At 49.6% G+C, this 20,251-nt stretch overlaps 1 protein-coding gene across 5 annotated transcripts in view; it reads right to left on the reverse strand.

Moving 5' to 3' along the window:
* The window catches only part of ptpro (protein tyrosine phosphatase receptor type O), a 226,154-nt gene that overhangs the window by 8,743 nt on the left and 197,160 nt on the right, over window positions 1-20,251 (reverse strand). For all 5 annotated transcript variants that reach the window (XM_038811152.1, XM_038811154.1, XM_038811153.1 and 2 more), the window contains 5 exons: window positions 18,150-18,231; window positions 17,371-17,461; window positions 10,755-10,831; window positions 8,820-8,954; window positions 7,637-7,783 (listed from right to left, as the gene is read on the reverse strand). In XM_038811152.1, coding sequence (XP_038667080.1) covers window positions 7,637-7,783; window positions 8,820-8,954; window positions 10,755-10,831; window positions 17,371-17,461; window positions 18,150-18,231 — 532 coding nt within the window. The remainder of the gene's footprint in view (window positions 1-7,636; window positions 7,784-8,819; window positions 8,955-10,754; window positions 10,832-17,370; window positions 17,462-18,149; window positions 18,232-20,251) is intronic.

Genomic DNA, 20,251 nt, shown 5'->3' on the forward strand with positions numbered 1-20,251 from the left:
CCAGTCAGTGTACAGACAAGGGGCCGGATTCTCCATTTGAAAGACAAGGGGCTGGATTCTCCATTTGAAAGACAAGGGGCTGGATTCTCCGCTCCACAACGGCAAAATCGTGTTCGGTGAATCCGTTATGGTGCCAATATTGGGAGTGGCGCCAGTTTTTGTATTCTCTGCCCCCTGAAAAGCTAGGAGTACACCGTGCCGACTATCCACCGCCTCAGGCCATTGCCTGAGTCCCGCTCCGCGATGCTCCGTCCCAACCGGCCGAGTTCCCGACGGCGTTGGGACTCTCATGGTCTCACCCGACCGGGAACCTTGCGTGGCGGCTGCGGACTCAGTCCGGGGCCGCCACAGTCGGGGGATGGCCGATCCGCGGGCGGGGGGGGGGGGGGGGGGTTGCTTTCATTCTGAGCTGGGGGCACTGTAGACGGGCGTCCCGGACGCGTGAGCGACCGATGGGGACACTACAGTTGCCGTCCGGGTCCGCAGGCTGAGTCCACAATGGAGCATGGCATGGCCGCTGCAGTGCACATGCGTGGCCTCGGAACTGGAAGTGCTCAGGGCCGTATCGCAGCTAGAGCCGGATGCTCTATGCTGCCTCCCTACTAGCCCCCAGTAAAACGGCGAATTGGTGGCCGGTTTAAGCCAATTTTCCTGGCGTAAAAGATCACCGTTTTCACGCCAGCGTGGGGAGATAGTCTCCAAAACGGAGAATCCAGCCCAAGGACCGTGATTCTCCGACCGAATCGGGAGTGGCGCCTGTTTTATGGATGCTCCGCCCCCTCCAAAATGGCGTCATTGAGGATTACGCCGCAAGCCACTGGGATGGCTTCTGGCCCTTACCTGAAGGGTCTCCCCCGATGCTCTGCCCCCGATGGGCTGAGTTCCCGACTGCTCTCACTTTTCGTGAACACAGCGTGGCAGCTGCGGACTGTGTCCAGCGCCGCCACACTCAGGGGGTGGGAGCCCGGAGGGGGGGGGGGGGGGGGGGGGGGGGGGGGGGTGGGCTTCGGCGATGGCTGGGGGGACTGGTGGGGGAGGGGGCCTGAGGGTCCCAGAGAGCGGGCTGTCACTGAATCGGCATCAGGGAACCAAGTGAGCCCTGGCTGAATTGCAGTGTCCCTATGGCACGCGTGGTACCACCCCTACACCCATACCACCCCCACATTATTCCCACCCCAGAACCCCACCACCTCCACACAGCCACTCCCCAATCCCCACTCCCCCCCCCCCCCCCCCCCCCCCCCCCCCCCCACCACGCCACCTCACCCGTGATCCAACCATGAATCATGTCCTGTGTCTTGCAGGAGCACTTGGCAATGGGGAGGGTTCTTCTGCTGTCCCCCACTGTCCAGCATCCCACAGACACTCACCTCAGTTGGGTACTTTCTGGTGTGCATCACACAATTGCAGTGGTACATCATATGGAGGTAGGAACCTCCGAGGGGGCGGACGATCGGAGGGCGGCCCGACCAGGGACTTGTTGCCGTCCAGGCGGGTTTCAGGCTTCTGGAAAGGGCGGTCCCACTGATGCTGGAGATGCAGACACAGAGACAGGGACTACATGGATGGGTGTCAGCAACCATCCAGCGCCTGTAAGTGCAGTTGGAGGAGTCCAACCATCTGCAGAGGCAGCAGGTGGTGCTGACAATGCATGCCACTAGGCCAATACTGAACAGGTGGCATCTGCAGTGGAGGCTTTGAGGGCAAACGTATTGGCCATGGTTCAAGATGTCCAAGGCCAGGGGCACTTTCTGCGGGCGTGGCCGAGGCACAGGACAGGGCGGCCCTGTCACAGACAGCTATGTACCAGGGCCACCTGGACACTGCAGCGCCGCTCCAGAACTTGGCCCAGTTACAACGGGTCATGGTTGACGGCATTGCCTGAGCGTTGGCTGACTTGATCCAGTCCCAGAAGGACATGGCACTGTCAATGTGCCCCACGGCCATGAGCATTGAAACCCTGGTCGAGAAGAGAGCGGGACTCCAGGACTGGCAGCGCCAGATGGTGAGGGAGCCCCGGGAGCTCACTCCCAGCCGTACCCCCATCCCAAGTAGTAGCCGGGGAGCCATCGGGCACTTCAGGAGAGGAGGATGTGATGGGGCCTGTGCTGGTGACTCCTGACAGCTGAGGTGCTGGAACACCACAGTGCCTCAAACCCCACCCCCCCCTCCTGTCCCTGCGGCATCCAGTGGGCAGCAAGCAGAACAGGGTGGCATCACGCCACCTGGGACACCCGAGAGACTGCCGGACCTGTCCAGGCCTTGTCGCTCCAGAGGATGGCACCAAATGTCGGACTGTGATCCGATAGATACGGCCCCGTGCTCAGCGGAGTCTTCGATAACATGCCCAGTCTGGCAGGCCCTCAAAAGACAGGCGCTGGCAGTATACACAAGGCCTAATGCGGCACTCCCTTTCCATCTCCTCCTCAGCCTGTTGGGCAGCTGGCTCTCCATCTTCAACAGTGGCTCCTGTTCTTCTGGGGCAAGCTCCACTGCTGCAGGGCCCTCCCAAGCAGATCCTGCTCCTACAACCTCAGTATATCCCCCAGGGCTAAAACTGCAAGGCAGAAGCCAACCATTTGTGGTTGGATTCCGAAATCTCCTGTCTGCAGGGGATGAAAAGCAGACATGCTAGCATGGTGCGTAACCCCATGTCAAACCAGGTCAAACCAGCTACACGGTGGCCCTGGCCTGCATTGCAGGCCCTGCCCCCGCATGCCCCCTCCCCCCTCTCCCACCCCCACACCTGGCCTTTCCCCCGGCACTCTGCCCTCGAGCACCACGGGGGCCTGTGGTCCGGCACCCATCCCTGCCAACAGGAGTATCAGTGGCTGACACTACCCATGCCAGTGGTATGCTCTGCTGCCCCTGTCCGGCACCTTCCTGTAGGATCTACTGTGAGCGCCCTCTTGGATGGACCGCGGGATACTCCGGCAGGGTGGTGCCTGGTTGCTGATGGGTGGGGTTGGGGCACCCATATGGTCGGTGTCGCTCTGCGCAACCACGGGCCATGGTGGGCAGTCAATGGGGTGTGCAGCAAGATGGCTGCCTTACAGGCCGTGGAAATGGTTGCTCGTGCCTGGCCACTCCGGACACCCCAACCCATGGCCCATCCCCTGGTCACACCCACGCTATTCTCCCCCCTGCTCCTCTCCCCCCCACCCCAGATCTGGCAGACACCCCCCCTCCCTGACTACCAGCCCTGCCAGTGACAGGACTGGCAGCCCATGGTTGCGCCTTTGGGAACATGTCCTCCGCCCACTCTCTCCCTCATCAGCCACGGCGCCTGATTCCTGATTTTAAATACAAGTGAACTTTGTCGTTGCTAATTCCTCCTGGCGGAGGCAGAGCATCGTGGGGGGCCTGGAGAATACCGGGGTGGGCCCGTCACTGATATGCCAACGGCGTTTACTGTACGTGCAGTGTAGAATGCATTCACGCCACAATCAAGGCTCATGAGCGTGACATTCCACGCGGTGTCCCGCGCCGGCCTCGATTTTCGCCTGGCATGCTCTCTGCCCAATCGTGCTTCTCAATTCCGAGTTGCTGGATGGAGATTCCCACACTCAGAATGTCTGAGGAAAGCACTGGAATTCTTTGAAGTAACGGAATCAATGGGACAAGGACAGTAACTTTTTGCAAACTGGATTTTAGCAAAGGTGAGCCTGGTTACGTTCTCATGTGAGACTTTCAGATGACAGAGAAAGAAACCCTGGTGAGCACTTTTGATGTACCATCAATTGGACGCAAGACACGATGAAGGTCCTAACTTAGGCTTTAATCAGCTAGATGTTAGCCCGGTGGTCGACTACAGTGAAAGGCCGACCGCCGGGAACTCTGGGTACTTATACCCCGCCTCGGAGGCGGGGTGTACTAGCCTCTCGACCAATTGGTGAGCAGTCACAGACTAGTCCCAGCCAATCAGCCGAGAGGCACATGACCAGCCAGAGCCAATGGGAAACCAGTGCTCTGCACCAATGGCAGTGCTCCTATTCATACCACCACAACATTATAATCTGTGTGAGTAAAAAGTCATCTCCAACCTTGTAACAGATACCAATGGTCGAAGCATCTATTTCCAGGTCATCTTTTCACCTAATCTTTAGGTTGGACATAATCAACCAATTCCTCCAAAAGAACTGACTCCTTTATAGCCGAATACAGCTCCCACCACCGTCTGTCACTGCAGTATCAGTGAGAAGGGGGAAGTGGTTTGGGACTACTCTTAGCAGATACATTCTATTAAAACAGAATGTAGACAAGGGAGTGAAATGAAACCTCAAGAGTAATTTCAGACCCATGACTTTGATGTATGATTATCACTTGTCTTGCTGTATAAAGCAATAATAAGTGGAAAAACCTCTGAAAAAAATCTAAGAGTTACACAAGGTTCATTCTAGTTCTGTGCTATTCAGAGTGGCAAGCATGAAGGAGTGCTGATCCAGTAATATAAATCTTCTTTTAACACAAAGCTTTGTGCCTCAATAGTATAGGAAGACAGCATTCAAAAGGTTTTAGAAATGATATCAACAACCATCTATCAGTCATCTCCCTCGTCTTCATTGAGGAATCTGCACTTGCTGGGGTTTGGTACCAATTGGGCAGGATTCTCCGTCGGCTAGCGCCGGAATCACGAAACGATATTGGGAAGAAAATTGGTTCTGACGCCGAAATCACGGTGGGTTCCGGTTTCACGCCAAATCGCAATTCTCCATCACAGCGGCATCAATGCATTCCGGAACGCACATACAGTAAACACCATTTCATATCATTAACGGGCCCAACCTGGTAGTCTCCAGGGGTGAAATTCTCCGACCCCAGCAGGGTCGGAGAATCGCCTGGGGCCGCCGAAAATACCGCCCCCGCCGTGGCAGAGATTCTCCGCCACCCGGGAAGTGGCGGTGGCAGGAATCGCGCCACTCCGATCGGAGAGGCCCCTGCGGTGATTCTCCGGCCTGGATGGGCCGAAGTCCCGCCGCTGGGAGGCCTCTCCCGCCGCCGAGGTTTGAACCACCTCTGGAACGGTGGGACCAGCGGTGCGAGCAGGCCCCCAGGTCCTGGGGGGGGGGGGGGGGGGGGCAATCGAACCCCGGGGGGTGCCCCCACGGTGGCCTGGCCCGCGATCGGGGCCCCCCGCTCAGACTCCGGGCCAGTGCCCTGAGTGCACTATTTCTCCTCCACGGCTGCCACGGCCTCCGCCATGGCGGAAGCGGAAGAGAACCCCACATCGCGCATGCGCCGGCAGTGACGTCAGCGGCCAGCTGCCGCTGACGTCACTGCCGGCGCATGCGCCGACCGGCGAAAGCCTTTCGGCCAGCCCCGCTGCCGGGGGCGCCGGTTTTTTGCGCCAGTCTTCTGGTGCCAACCGCTCCGGCGCGGGGCTGGTCCCCAAAGGTGGGGAATTCTCCCCACCTTTGGGGAGGCCCGACCCCTGAGTGGTTGGCGCCACTTCCCTACGCCGGGACCCTCCGTCACGCCGGGTAGGGGAGAATCCCTGGCCTCTGCGATTCTCTGCTTCCGATGGGCTGAATTCCCGACAGCGAGTTTCACGTGTGCTTTTAAAAATCATGAAGCCATAGTTATGGCTGCTGAGGGAGAGGGGGTATGGAAAGTGTCCAACATTGCCATAGTTTGCTGAAAGTTGTGCCGATGGCCGGGGGGTTTCTGCCAGGGCCGGGGGGAGTAGTGGGGATGGCCAGGAGGTGAGCTGTGGGGTGGACTGGCACGGAGCACCTTTGCCACGGCCTGCCAGGCAGCCATGCAACTGCGCATGTCGCTCACTGCCCACAGTGAACTTAGGGCCACGGGTCATATGGGTCCCCCCCCCCCCCCCCCCAGAGCACTCCCCTAGGTGCCCTCTGGCCCCAGGCGACCCATCAGCTGAATGGGCATGCCTCCGGTGCAACCAGTGCCATCTTGTTGACTGGGAAAAGTGTGCGTATGGGGAGTGTAATGTGTATACGCGGCTGCAGCTTGTCAGCCTCCTGAGTGTCAATCACTGACCCGGAGAATCCCGCACCATTTTTCATTGGAATCAATTGTGTTCCATGCGGCACTGGTGCTAGCCCCTCCACAGTCACTGATCAGTCCAGCTTATGACACAGTTTTGCTGTCTTGAAAGTCAACGAATCCTGCTCCAGCGTCAACACGATGGGCGGGATTCTCCGATCGTCGAAATCATATTCGGCGATCAGCCGGAGAATCCCCGTTTGCGCTGAAATCAGGGGGAAAACAGCTTTTGCGATGCTCCGCCCTCTCAAAAATGGGTGGAATATGCTGCAAGCCACCTCAGGACATCACCTGAGCCCCTCCCCTGATACTCCGCCCTCAATGGGCCGAGTTGCCGACGGCGCTGAACACCTATTGTATTTTTTTCCGTGGACCCCTCGTGGCGGGTGCGAACTGCGTCATGCCGCCACAGTTGGGGGGGGGGGGGGGTGTGCGGAGACGTGCCGCTGGCCTGGGGGGCTTCGAGGGTGGCAAAGGGGGTTACTGGGGGACATTATTTGGCAGGCGTGCGCCCCGCGCTTTGATTCACGGTGCGGTGGCCACACGCCACCGCCGTATGCCTACACTGTCACAGACCCGGCCCTGTCCTCAGGTGAAGCCGGGAGCTTTATACTGCATTGCTGCTAGCCGCCCCACTGGTCAGAGGATCGGTGCAGCTGTTGCGCCATTTTTTTCTGGCGTATAACACCGCTGTTCCCACGCCGGCATCAGCAATTATCTGAAAATCCGAGAATCCAGCCCTTAGACTCAGGAACGAAGAATCCAGCCCATTGTCTCTCAAACCCACAGCAAAGGAGGCCATTTAAATGCCCCCTGCTACTGTCCTCTCTGAGCTGAGCTAAAATGGCTCAGACCAGAGTGGAACCTGGTCTGAGGATCCACACCTGCCTCAATAAAGTTGCCAATAATCTCCCTCGAAGGAGGAAATTGGGATGGTGTTGGTTGCAGACTCTGTTAAAGATGGCTTTGTAGTCTTCTGTATGTTAACTGTAAGTCTTTAGTAGCTACTTATATACTATATGCATATGTGCAGTAAAGGGTACAGGCATGGAGCTATCGCCATCCTAGGTCTTATCACGTGTGTGGCCAACACCACACTGACCCCAGGTTTAGGTCATGTGCCTTCTTACATCATTCTGTGCCCACACTGTACACAATCCCAAATTAACCCCATATATAGGGGCGGCACGGTGACACAGTGGTTAGCATTGCTGCCTCACATAGCCAGGGATCCAGGTTCGATTCCGACCTCAGATGCCTGTGCGGAGTCTGCACGTTCTCCACCTGTGTGCGTGGGTTTCCTCCGGTTGCTCCGGTTTCCTCCCACAGTCCAAAGATGTGCAGGTTAGGTGGATTGGCCATTATAAATTGCCCCTTAGTGTCCAAGAGGTTGGGTGTGTTTACGGGAGTAGAGCGGGTGAGTGGGTGGTGTGCTCTTTCAGAGGGCTGGTGCAGACTCGATGGGCCGAATGGCTTCCTTCAGCACAGTACGGATTCTGTGATGCTATGTTATACCAGACCCTTGTACTACAGAAATAACTGCTTATCTGGACAAGTAACACATCACAATCTCTTTCACACTGACAGAAGAATGGATTTACAGGAAAACAGGTACTGAATGGCTTACATAGCTGACATTGAATTCCCTGATGATCCATTCAGACTGTCGCGACTCTGACTGATCAGGCTGCTCAGATTCAAAAACCATTTCAACAGTGATGTCTCCATAACCAACAGGCTGTTCGTTAAAAGGCCAATAATGGTCACATTTTACCTGCCCAAAAAAGAAATCTCAGTTACTGATGTCGCTTTTTTATTAGTGCAGTTAACATATTTGTCAAAATTGCAACGAGGTTGGAGGAAGGATATGTGTCTGGATTATATGGGGTTTTTGTTCGGCCACACCTCGAATACCCTGTACAGTTTTGGTCCCCTTAGCTAAGGAAGGATATACTTGCCTGACAGGACATGCAACAAAGTTCACTAGAATGAGGGAGCTGTCCTGTGAGGAGACACTGAGCAGAATGGCCCTACGCTCTCGGGGGTTTAAAAGAATGAGAGGTTATTTCTCTCATACAAAATGCTTAGCAGGCACGGTAGATGCTGGAAGCTGTTTACCGTGTCTGAAGGTTCTGAAACTAAGAACTATTGGGGACTCCGATAAGAGGAATATTCTCCATTGAGTGGATTGTGAATCTTTAGAATTTTCTACCTCAGTGACTGTGGGAGCTCAGTCAATGAGTGTTTACAAGGTTGGTATTAATAGAATGTTGGCCATTAAGGGAATCGAGGGATATGGGGATAAGGCAGGAAAGTGCAGATGACACACAAGTTCTGCTGTTGAATGGTGGAGCAGGCTCGAGGGGCCACGTGACTTACTCCCGCTTCTTATGTGTGTTCCTTACGATTGCTGGTTTGTGTATTGTCATATGTCTATCACGTATATTCTTACAACTATGTAATTTCTTTGAATCTCTCTGTGGGGGATTTAAAGATGAAAATGTTAAATTTACAGCATTGGGGGAATCAACAAACAAAGACGAGAGTGATGGGTGAGCAAAAATTAGTGCACAATAGGATACAGAGAACAGAGCCTCTACTCAGTAACTCCCTGTGCAGGGGAACTAGGAAATTAATCTTCCACAACAAGTGAACTATATTATGCATCTGGTGCCTGGGGTATACGTATGCACTATTATAAAGACAGGGTAACATACAATTTTTACAATGAAAACAGAAATTACATTGATCATAACTGTGAGTAGTCCAGGCCATTGAAGCTTTGCTTTTTGTTAGTGTATTTAACCTACCCGTCTTCTCTCAGTACACTGGGTTAGCATAACGATGATGCACGATTTCTGCTGCATTATCATCTTCCAAAAATCATTTCTTGTCTCTGCCAAGGGCCCTTGCGTAGCAATGTACTCACGTGCTGAGTTAAACCCCTGTGGAAAGGAAATCACATTTATCCTCTCTGTTTCAGGAGCAATGGGTGACATTGTTAAAGGTCGATGCAGCAAACAATACCGGTTCTGGGGATCCTGGAATACTCTGTGATGTTAACCAGAATCACAGAATGTTTGCAGTGCACAAGAAGGCTGGGTTAAAAAAGAAACTTATCCTCGCCATCCTTCACAATTCCACAAGTTCAGCTGAACTTTCCATTCTCCCGTACTTTAACTCAGCCCTTTTGTTGGCCATCTGAGATGTGCCCACTTCTCCTAGTTATTCTTCAACTATCTTTTCTACTTGGCCTTGCTGGATGATAAGTAACCTCTTACCACAAACTCTTTGGAATACTTGCTCCCCGATTTTAAAATGCACCTCCTGTGATTCTGAGAATCCTGTTGGAGTAGCAAGTTTATTCATCCAAACAGCTGAGTCACACTGACCAAACAAGAAGATCGGGCCTCTTGTTCCAGTTAGTTGAAGGCAGCCAAGGCTGTACAGGTATTACACATGATCATAGTGCTCTGGGTTGTCCAAGGGGAAAAACAAATCAGTCTGCATTCCCAATCTTGACCATCATAGAATCATAGATTACCTACAGTGCAGAAGGAGGCCATTCAGCCCATCGAGTCTGCACCAACCCTCCGAATGTGCAACCTATCTTGGTCCACACCCCACCCCATCCCAGTAACCCCATCTAACCTTTTTGGACACTCAGGGACAATTTATCATGGCCAATCCATCTAACCTGCACATTTTTGGACGGTGGGAGGAAACTGGAGCACCTGGAGGAAACTCACGCAGACACGGGGAGAAAGTGCAAACTCCACCCAGTCACCCAAGGCTGAAATTGAACCCGGGTCCCTGGCGCTGTGAGGCAGCAGTGCTAACCACTGTGCTGTCCTGTTGGACATGAACGTGTGTTTTTTGTGGAAGGATTGGATCACCTCTGGGGTGTTGTGCACACAGTCGATGAGCCTGATGACACCTTGTGACGGTTTATCATGCATGGAAAATGGCTACTGGATTGGACTTGACAGCGATGGGACTATATCCCAGCAAAGAGACTACACCTACACGTTAGGAGGAGGAATTTAAAAAGAAAGGAAAAAAACAACGAATAATCTTTAAGATGTAAACACAGTTGTGCTCAAGAGGCAAATGGACATTTTGAAAATTGCAATTGAATTCTGAAACCAGCCTCCATTTCCCCAGGGAACAAGGCATCGGCCACGTGACTTGGCAAGAACACTAGATCTAGCAAATCTATATCATAACATTCATCAGCCTACAGGTCAAATTGAAGAAGTAAGGACCATGCAGTCGCTTATGTGAACATTTTGACAGCGACCCCTATTAAGATAAATTAATTATTTGAAAAAGTGTTTGCACATTAATTCCATGTTTTAGTTCACTGAACCTGATATCAAGAACAACTGAACAATTTATATACTGTACACAAAGCATGTTGTTGGACAGGTTTGGCATTTGAGTTAAATACCATCTGCTGCATGAGTGGGAGTAATCGATTGGAGATCCGCTTGTTTGTAGCTGCTCAAAGAATGATGAGACGGCGTCAGGGTTTCCATATGATCCTTCTAGCTTTACAAAACCATCCATATGATCCTTCTAGCTTTACTAAACCAACAGGGTCACACTGTTTCCCAGTGGGATCGGGGGGCACCAGTTGTGACGTCAGTAACCCCTTACTGAACCAATTCCATTCCAACTAGAAATCCACTGAACCTGAATGAAGAGAGTCATTAAAGGCTTTCTGTGCCACGCCAATTACTCACAGGGACATAGTTAGCATTGATGTAGTCCAAGCCCTCTTCACTGTGCATTGAAGTTAGTTTCACTCGGCTGAAGTCATCTGTGGAGACAATGGCATCAACATAAAGACATTGCACGCCTTTGATACGTTGGGGGACAATACACCGTCAGTCTCGATTTAGTTAAAAGGAAAGGTAATGCTTTAAATGTACTCCAGCGTTTATGTGGCTGAGATATGCAATAAGTTGACAAGAATTTCCTCTGCACCACTTGGGTTACTGTTGGTGGAATGTTAATCAATAATCTGAATGCCAACAGATATATATTTGAGGTGCAAATGGGCAGATTAAGATCACAGAAATTGGGCCTTGTTTCCATAATTAATTGTCAATTTTTCTTGATAATTGCTTTACACAACCATCTAGAAGGGCAAGAGCAGCAGATACCTGGGAACCCCACTCCCTGGAGGTTCCCCTTCAAGACACCCAGCACCTATTGTCATTCCTTCACTGTCGCTGACCAACATCCTGGAACTCTCTCCCGAAAAGCACAGTGGGCGCACCTACACTTCAAAGACTGCAGCGGTTCAAGGAGGCAACATGCACTACCTTCTGAAGGACAACTAGGGTTAAGCAATAAATGCAGGGCTAACCGGTGACGCTCACATCCCATAAATGAATTTTAAAAAACTTAGTGAGAAAATTGGCAAGCTAGTTAGATTGAGAACGCAGAGAGAGGATTTTAAGGTGAGGGGTTGGAAAGAGGTGAGATGCCCCAAGGAGAAGGTGCCGAAGGAAAAAAGGAAAATAACAAGGTGTGATATTTGCTAAGAGGAAACACACCACCACCATGATGGTCTTGGAAGGACAAATGATTGAAAATACAGCCAGGCGGAAAGGTTTCATTTAGGGAGACGATGTCATCACCCCTCACCCATGTTCTGACCCTTTTCTCTTCCACATGAGCTCTCAGTACTGCAGAAAGTGAATCTTTAAAGTCCTCCAGAATAATCATTTCCTGAACTGCTTCATAATTTAGATCCATTTTTAATGCTCTTATCCCCGGATCAAAATTATTTTGTTTGATTCTTTGAAATTCTATATGTGTCCGACCTGGTTCCTTCCTAGATTTCTAAACTTCTGTTTATAGGTTTCTGGCATTGGTTCATATGCACTTATTATGTTTTTTCTCACCCCATCATAATCCCTAGATACCTCCTCTGATAGTGATGCAAATGGTTCACTTGCTCTACCTACTAATTTTGACTGAACCAACAATATCCACATGGTTTTTGGTCACTTCAATTGTTTAGCTACTTAGTTCAAATGGGATAAAAGTGCTTCCACATCTTTCTCCTCAAACCCTGGCAGTGCTTGAACATATTTAAACGTATGCACATTAGTGTTTGCACTAGGAAAGGTTACTCCTCCCTCTGGACTTTCCTCAACTTCTGCCTTTAATTCCAACCTTTTACGTTGATATGCTCTTTGCCTTTCCAACTCCTTCTCCTTCAGCTCTATTTCCAGAAGTTCAAATTCTCTCTCTTCACTATTTTTTCTTGCTATTGTCTCGCCCGCTTTATCGTCCTCTCTTTATTTGTCTGCCCTCTCTTTTTCCTTTGCTTTTGCCATTGCCTCTCTCTCCTTGGGCGGGATTCTCTGCCGGCGGGATTCTCCGTTTTGCCGATGCCTGGGGGTTTCCTGACGGCGTGGGGCTGCCCCACAATGGGAAACCCCATTGACCGGCCTGAGTAATGGAGAATCCCGCCGGCAGGTTGGGGCAGAAATGTGGCGCGGCGGGGCGGAGAATCCAGGCCCTTGTCTCTCACTTCCAATTCCAGCTTTCTTATTTCTTTAGCATGTTCCACAGAATCCACAAAATCCCGACAGTGCAGAAAGAGGCCATTTTGCCTATCGAGTTTGCATTGACCCTCCAAAGGACCACTCTACCTAGGCCCAATCCCCCATTCTATTCCTGCAACCCCACCCAAAGGGGCAATTTCTCATGGACTGTGAGAGGAAACCGGAGCATCCGGAGGAAACCCACGCAGACACGGGGAGAACATGGCCGGAATTGAACCCGGGTCCCTGGCGCTGTGAGGCAGCAGCGCTAACTTGTACTGTAATTGTTTAATTTGTGACTTGATCTTATCTAATTCCAATGATTCTTGTCACAACTCAAGCTGTGTCTCTGACATCTTTTTAAAATTTAAATGCTGAGCTATTGATTTAATTTCCTCTGCCTTCCTCACTCCTTCAGGTAAATTCAACTGAAATTTGTCTGCCAATTCTAAATGTTTTGTGTTAAGCACCTTTTGTAAACCACCCAGGGTTATATCCAACAAACTGGCAACTCAGACTCTGAAAGAATATTTTACAAATCACTTCCTATTAACACCTGAAAACAGCAGTTACCCACACTTGTCTTTAATTTCAACAATTCCAAGCCAAACAAGGAATTACACTTTTAAAATCTTCCAAAGAGCCCGTAGTTTTGTTTGGATCCCGAATGAGAACCCAACTATTTTCAGTTGTAAACGGTGAGGAAATGTTCCTGCACCACAAGAGTGCTAACACTGACTAATAGGTATATTTTATGTTAAGCCAAACTTTAATTTAACCACAGAATTAATCACATTGGCAACAAAGAAATAGCATTGCAGTCAACATTTACAATAGTTCTTAAGTGAAAGAAGAAACCTTAACTTACTTAACTTTACTGGTCTGGGGAGAAATTCTCCGACCCCCAGCAGGGTCGGAGAATCGCCTGGGGCCGCCGTAAATCCGGCCCCCGCCGTGGCAGAGATTCTCCGCCACCCGGGAGGTGGCGGGAATCTCGCCACTCCGATCGGAGAGGCCCCTGCGGTGATTCTCCGGCCCGGATGGGCCGAAGTCCCGCCGCTGGGAGGTCTCTCCCGCCGCCGAGGTTTGAACCACCTCTGTAACGGCGGGATCAGCGGCGCGAGCGGGCCTGGGAGGGGGGCGGGGGGCGATCGGACCCCGGGGGGTGCCCCCACGGTGGCTAGGCCCACGATCGGGGGCCCCCCGCTCAGACTCCGGGCCAGTACCCTGGGTGCACGTTTTCTCTTCCGCGGCTGCCATGGCCTCCGCCATGGCAGAAGTGGAAGAGAAACCCACATCGCGCATGCGCCGACCGGCGAAAGCCTTTCGGCCAGCCCCGCTGCCGGGGGCGCCGGTTTTTTGCGCCAGTCTTCCGGTGCCAACCGCTCCGGCGCGGGGCTGGCCCCCAAAGGTGGGGAGAATTCCTCACCTTTGGGGAGACCCGACCCCTGAGTGGTTGGCGCCACTCCCCTACGCCGGGACCCTCCGTCACGCCGGGTAGGGGAGAATCCAGCCCCTGATTAGTAAGTTTGCGGACAACACAAAAGTTGGTGGAACTGCGGATAGCGATGAGGACTATCAGAGGATACAGCAGGATTTAGATTGTTTGGTGACTTGGGTGGACAAATGGTAGATGGAGTTTAATCCGGACAAATGTGAGGTAATGCATTTTGGAAGGTCTAATACAGTTAGAGTATATATAGTGAATGGTAGAACCCTCAAGAGTACTGACAGTCAGAGAGATCTAGGTGTACAGGTCTACAGGTCACTGAAAGGGGCAACACAGATGGAGAAGGTAGTCAAAAAGGCATACGGCATGCTTGCCTTCATTGGCCAGGGCATTGAGTATAAAAATTGGCAAGTCATGTTGCAGCTGTATAGAACCTAGGTTCGGCCACACTTGGAGTATAGTGTTCAATTCTGGTCACCACACTACCAGAAGTATGTGGAGGCTTTAGAGAGGGTGCAGAAGAGATTTATCAGGATGTTGCCTGATATGGAGGGCATTAGCTATGAGGAGAGGTTGAATAAACTTGGTTTGTTCTCACTGGAACGAAGGAGGTTGAGGGGTGACCTGATCGAGGTCTACAAAATTATGAGGGGCATAGACAGCGTGGATAGTCAGAGCCTTTTTCCCAGGTTAGAAGGGTCAATTATTAGGGGGCAGAGGTTTAAGTTGCAAGGGGCAAGGTTTAGAGGAGATGTACGATGTAAATTTTTGACACAGAGGGTAGTGGGTACCTGGAACTCGCTGCCGGAGGAGGTGGTGGAAGCAGGGATGATAGTGACGTTTAAGGGGCATCTTGACAAATACACGAATAGGATGGGAATAGAGCGATTTGGACCCTGGAAGTGTAGAAGATTTTAGTTTAGACGGGCAGCATGGTCGGCGCAGGCTTGGAGGGCCGAAGGGCCTGTTCCTGTGCTGTACTTTACTTCTTTGTTCTTTGTACTTCCTAAACCTGCCACTATATTCCAATTAAGCAAACTAATATATATAAAATTTCACTCATGAATAAAGTTAACAACCAGGGTTTTATCTGCATTTCTCAGTGCAGAATCTTTGGAGAGGGAACCTTTCAGGAGCAAACTGAAACACTTCTTTTCAGATTGAAGTTCGAGGAACTACTAATTTTTCAGACAGACCTGGCTCCTCCCATTAACTAAATCTTGTGTACCCAAAGGATAAAACATTCTTTTGTCTCTTCCTCCAGAATATTCTTTGAATTGTTTCGCTAGGATCAAACACAATACCCCTCCTAAATAATCTACACTCCAGAGGTCCTTCAAACTTGAATAATCGCATGATATGGGCAGCAAGGTAGCATTGATTTTGACTCTCCCTTTGCCGAACACATTAGCTAACTTTAAATAATACTGATTTAATTCACAAACATATTGTGGATTGAAACTCCAATCTCCATTCTCTTCCATATTAGTACATCTGATCAGTTTACAGATTTTGGTTTCATTGTCATGGAGGAATCCCAATGACCCTGGTAAGGTTCTATTTCATCACATTGGCCACTTTCCTATGCACTCTCACCCCCTCCCTCACCCCCAGTCCAGTCTCACATTGGAAAGTACAGTTTCTTATCCAGTCTCCTGAACCTTTGGGGATTTTTGTGGTTCGTACTCTTAACTAGAAATCTTCCAGGTGAACATTGGCAGAAGCTTTTTGAAAAATGCAACTAAACTATCTCCTCGGAAGTCGCTATATAGAATTTATATATTGCATAGCGAAAAGGTCAATGAGGTCAAACAAGTCAAGGAAGTACATGATGAACGGCAAGGCTCTGGAAAGCACTGAGGATCAGAGAGATATGGATATCCACAGGTTCTTTAAGGTAGCAGGGCAGGTGGATAAAGTGGTTCAGAAGGCCTGTGGTATACTTGCGTTTATTAGCTCAGATATAGAGTTTAAGAGCTGGGAGGTTATGCTGGAGGGGCTTTTCAGAGTAACTTCACTACAGTGTTAATGTAAGCCTACATGTGACAATAAAAATATTATTATTATAACTGTATAAAACGTTGGTTAGTCCATAGCTGGAGTATTGTATACAGTTCTGGAATCCACATTATAGGAGGGATGTGGTAGCACTACAAAGGGTGCGGAGGAAATTTACCAGGATGTTGCCTGGATGACGAGTTTTAATTATGAAGAGAGATTGGATAGACTGGGGTTGTTTTCCTTGGAGCAGAGGAAACTGAGAGGGGACATGATTGAGATGGATAAAAGTACGAGGGGCATAGATAGACAGGAAGAACCTTTTCTCCTTGGTGGAGGGATCAATGACATGGGGGCATAGATTTAATGTAAGGGGTTGGAGGTTTAGAGGGGACGTGAAGAAAAATCTTTTCACCCAGAGGGTGGCGGGAGTATGGAACTTACTGCCTGAAAGGGTGTTGGAGGCAGAGACACTCCAAATATTTAAGAATATTTAACTGTGCACTTGCAATGCCAAGGTATACCAGGCAATGGACCGAGTGCTGGAAAATTAGATTAGAATAGTTAGGTGGTTGTTTCTGACTGGCGCAGACGTGATGGGCTGAAGGGCCTTTTCTGTACTTTACACCTCTATGACAGGTCCTCCATAAACTAACGCTGGTTGTTTTCATTATTATTTTCTATCTGTCTTCAAACTCCATGTAGATTTGCTGTCACTGCCATGCAACAATACCGTTCCTTGAGCTGGTAAAATCAGACTGTCCATGGGTCAGGACTAGCCTGTGAATCAGCAGTGCAGGCCTGATGTGAGAATCCATGGATTGACACAGCAGGGCTTTCCATGAGTTTGTACAGGAGAACTACCCACAAATCAGTACTGTGAGACTAGCCACGGCTATTACTGTGCAACTGGCTGTGGCATACTACAGTAAACCATGTGTAAATAAATTGTTTTGTGGCTGTCTTTGTTGCTTTCGGTTCCGCATAAAATGATTGCAGATGTGTTCGCCCAAGATAACTTGAATCTTTGCCTACAGTGCGCAGCATTTTCCTGTAAGTTATGTGAAGTACGTGCTATTTCAGAAATCCATGTGGCATAAAAGCTAGGAACCTTCAACATTGATCACTCAGATTATTTAGTAAAGTAATGAAACAAGAACCTTTCGGAACAGAAAAAGACCACGGGAGGTTTGATATAAAAACAATGTGGTTTGAAAACAGTGCATTCGATCTAAAAATATCCATGTTTTACAGGAATTTCTTTGCATTTTCAATTACAGACAGCAGGAAATGATGGTGCATGAGGATTACTTGCTGAATGGCACATTACATGACTATATAAATACTCACATGGTAGGATGTTAGTGTAACGATTTTTACATCGATTTACGGGCAGTTCAGCTGCATCATGGGATATATCCTGACCAACCAGCTTTAGATCCTGACCGATAAAACCAGAGTGATAATCAGTTAATGGGAAGTTTAGAGCGTCACAATGATGAGAAAGCAAAAACACCAGGACCATACACACTGTAAATGATCCAAATGTTTAATTAAAAAAACCTTGCAATCCAAATGTTGAAGTGGCTCATTAATTCTGGAGGTGGATTTAACGAGTAGTGTAATGAATACCAATTTGATGCCTTCAAGCTGTTCAGTTTCCTATCATGGTTGAACTGCTGAGGAGAGGGTGCAGAGCAGAAACGGGAGACTTTCCCATGTGGGGATTGAGGGATAGGATGGGGAGGTTGAGGGTTGGGATGGGGGATTGAGGGATGAGATGGGGGAGTTGAGGGATGGGATGGGGGGTTGAGGGGTTAAGGGTTGGGATGCGGTGTTGAGGGATGGAATGGGGGTGGGGGAGTTGAAGGACAGGATGGGGGTGGTGTTTGTTGAAGGGGGGGTGGGTGAAGGACAAACTCAACATGAATCAGTGAGGCTGAATCTCAAGTCTCCTCTTATGTACCTCAGATCTAACCAGATAATGAATGGTACGGGCATCCGACCATCAACTGGTTATCTGCTAGCTCTATGAGCTGTAGAATATACATTTGCAGGCAGAGAAAAGGGTCTACGGAGGAGGAAGCATTTCAATATATATTTTTTTATTAGATGAAGGAGTATCTTACCTCAAACTGCAGAGAGAATTTGTAATCAGAGTCTCTACCCATGTCCTTGAGATATAATTCAAAATCGTCTAGCTGAACAGGGCTACGGAAAGTGAACAAAAATATTCCATTTATTTAACTTAAATAATTGACCTGGTCATGTCCTAGTACGTTTTGAATTTAAAACTAATTTTGACATCAGAAAACCTGACAACATAGGGCAACAAAAAGATGGCTGCCCGAGTGCCCTGACTCAAGAGGGAACAAAATGAACATTCCAGACTGATGTCGACTCAATTCCCTTTTCCTGAAACTAATTCACAGGGTGATTTCAAATTGGATACATACATATGAACATCTGATTGGCCACTCGGTCCTTCGAGCCTGCTCTGCCATTCAACAAGATCATGCTGATCTCATTGTAACCTCAACTCCACTTTCCCACCTGCCCCGATAACCTTTCATCTGCTTGCTTATCAAGAACCTATCTGCCTCTACCTTAAAAAATATTCACAGCCTGGACATGATTCAACGGAAAAAGATCGCAATGTCATTTTGGGTGCATTTGGCGGGATGTTTATTGATGCTGCGTTCCGAGATCGCAGCCTGTATTTATGACTAGGCGGACTGCTGTATAATGTAGGAAGAAGATCAATGATCTCCACTAAACTGCAAGGGTAAGTTACCATCTCTCTCCTGGCATCAGTTCCACCTGATACCCCTCAAATTCCCAACCCCTCACCCACAGATCACTGCCCGACACCTCACACCCTCCCCGCATTCAATCTTTAAGCTTTTTCCTCAAAACCCCGTGGCACCCACCAGCACAACCCCTTCATGTCCAGGTGCAGTGCCCACACATGACACCTGCTATAGACCCCCTGGACAATCAGGCGTGTGGCTTTTTGTTCCTACAGGAGAATATAGCACACAATAAGCGGGAAAGGGCCAAGATAAGTGGTGGAGTCCCAGAGATCCGGGTCCTCACCCCCTATGAGGAATGGGCCCTGGAAAACGCAGGGTTGTCTGAAGAGAGAGCAATGACCAACAGAGAGGTTGGCCTGCGGCACAGAGGTGCGGATATACTGTCCCTTCGCCCAGGTGACCTGTCTCAAGGGGAATGGTACCATTTGGCCCCGCCATTTTGGCGCCGTTTTTTTGGCGCTGAATTGGTTTGGCGCCGATTGTTTTGGCATTCAACGATTTGGCGCCGGATCTTAATTACCTACTTAATAACCACTTTTAAAACCAACATTTTAAATGTAGTTCTGTACCTAGTTCCACCAAAATTCCACCTAGTTCTGTAGCGCAACATACTCTTAGAATTTTACTCTAAAAATTTAAAAGTAGTTAAGTCTAATTTTACTTTACTGATTCTCATAAAAATTTATGAGAATCAGTAAAGTTTGCAAAAATGGCTGAAAGTATTTTAAGTAAGAAAGACAAACCTAAATTTTCTCACAGAATAAAGGTTTCGTATTTTTATCCTAGTTTAATTTAATCCATTTATTTACATGCTTTGGCGCCAAACCGTGGTGGGCCACAAAAATGAGCGCCATAACAACTGAGCGCCAAAAAAAACGGCGCCAAAAGATCGGGGCCAAAAAGGCAGCGCCAAAAAGCACCCGACCCGTCTCAAGTGAGTAGTTCAAGTGAGACAAAATGATCCTCCCCTCTCAATGACAACATGTCCATTGTCTCATTACGTCTCCATCTGATGAGGTCGGGTCATCTGGAGTCATCCCCCTGCCATCCAAGAGACTGCTATCACTGTGCTACCACAGCTTTTACCCCCACCTTCCACTAGCACAGAGACACACACCAGCTCAGAGACACACATCTCGGTGGGCGACATTAGTGGACAGGCTTCTGGGGCACAATCTAGTGAACAGCACACAGTTGCTGATGCACATCAGGTGGGGGGCAGGAATATCCAAGGAAGTCATCAATCGGATGTCTGCTGGATCCCAGGACTCAGCTGGGTCCCAGTCAGATGCTGAGCCTCAGCTTCTCCCAGAGCTGATGCAGCTGATAGGACACAGCCGTGACATTCAGGAGGGGATGTCAGGTACATCCGTCACAGGAGATGTTGCCGACTATGCATCGCAAGGATGCCGACTGCA

This window comes from Scyliorhinus canicula, chromosome 11, assembly GCF_902713615.1.
Source record: "Scyliorhinus canicula chromosome 11, sScyCan1.1, whole genome shotgun sequence".
In the NCBI taxonomy this organism is placed as follows: Eukaryota; Metazoa; Chordata; class Chondrichthyes; order Carcharhiniformes; family Scyliorhinidae; genus Scyliorhinus; species Scyliorhinus canicula.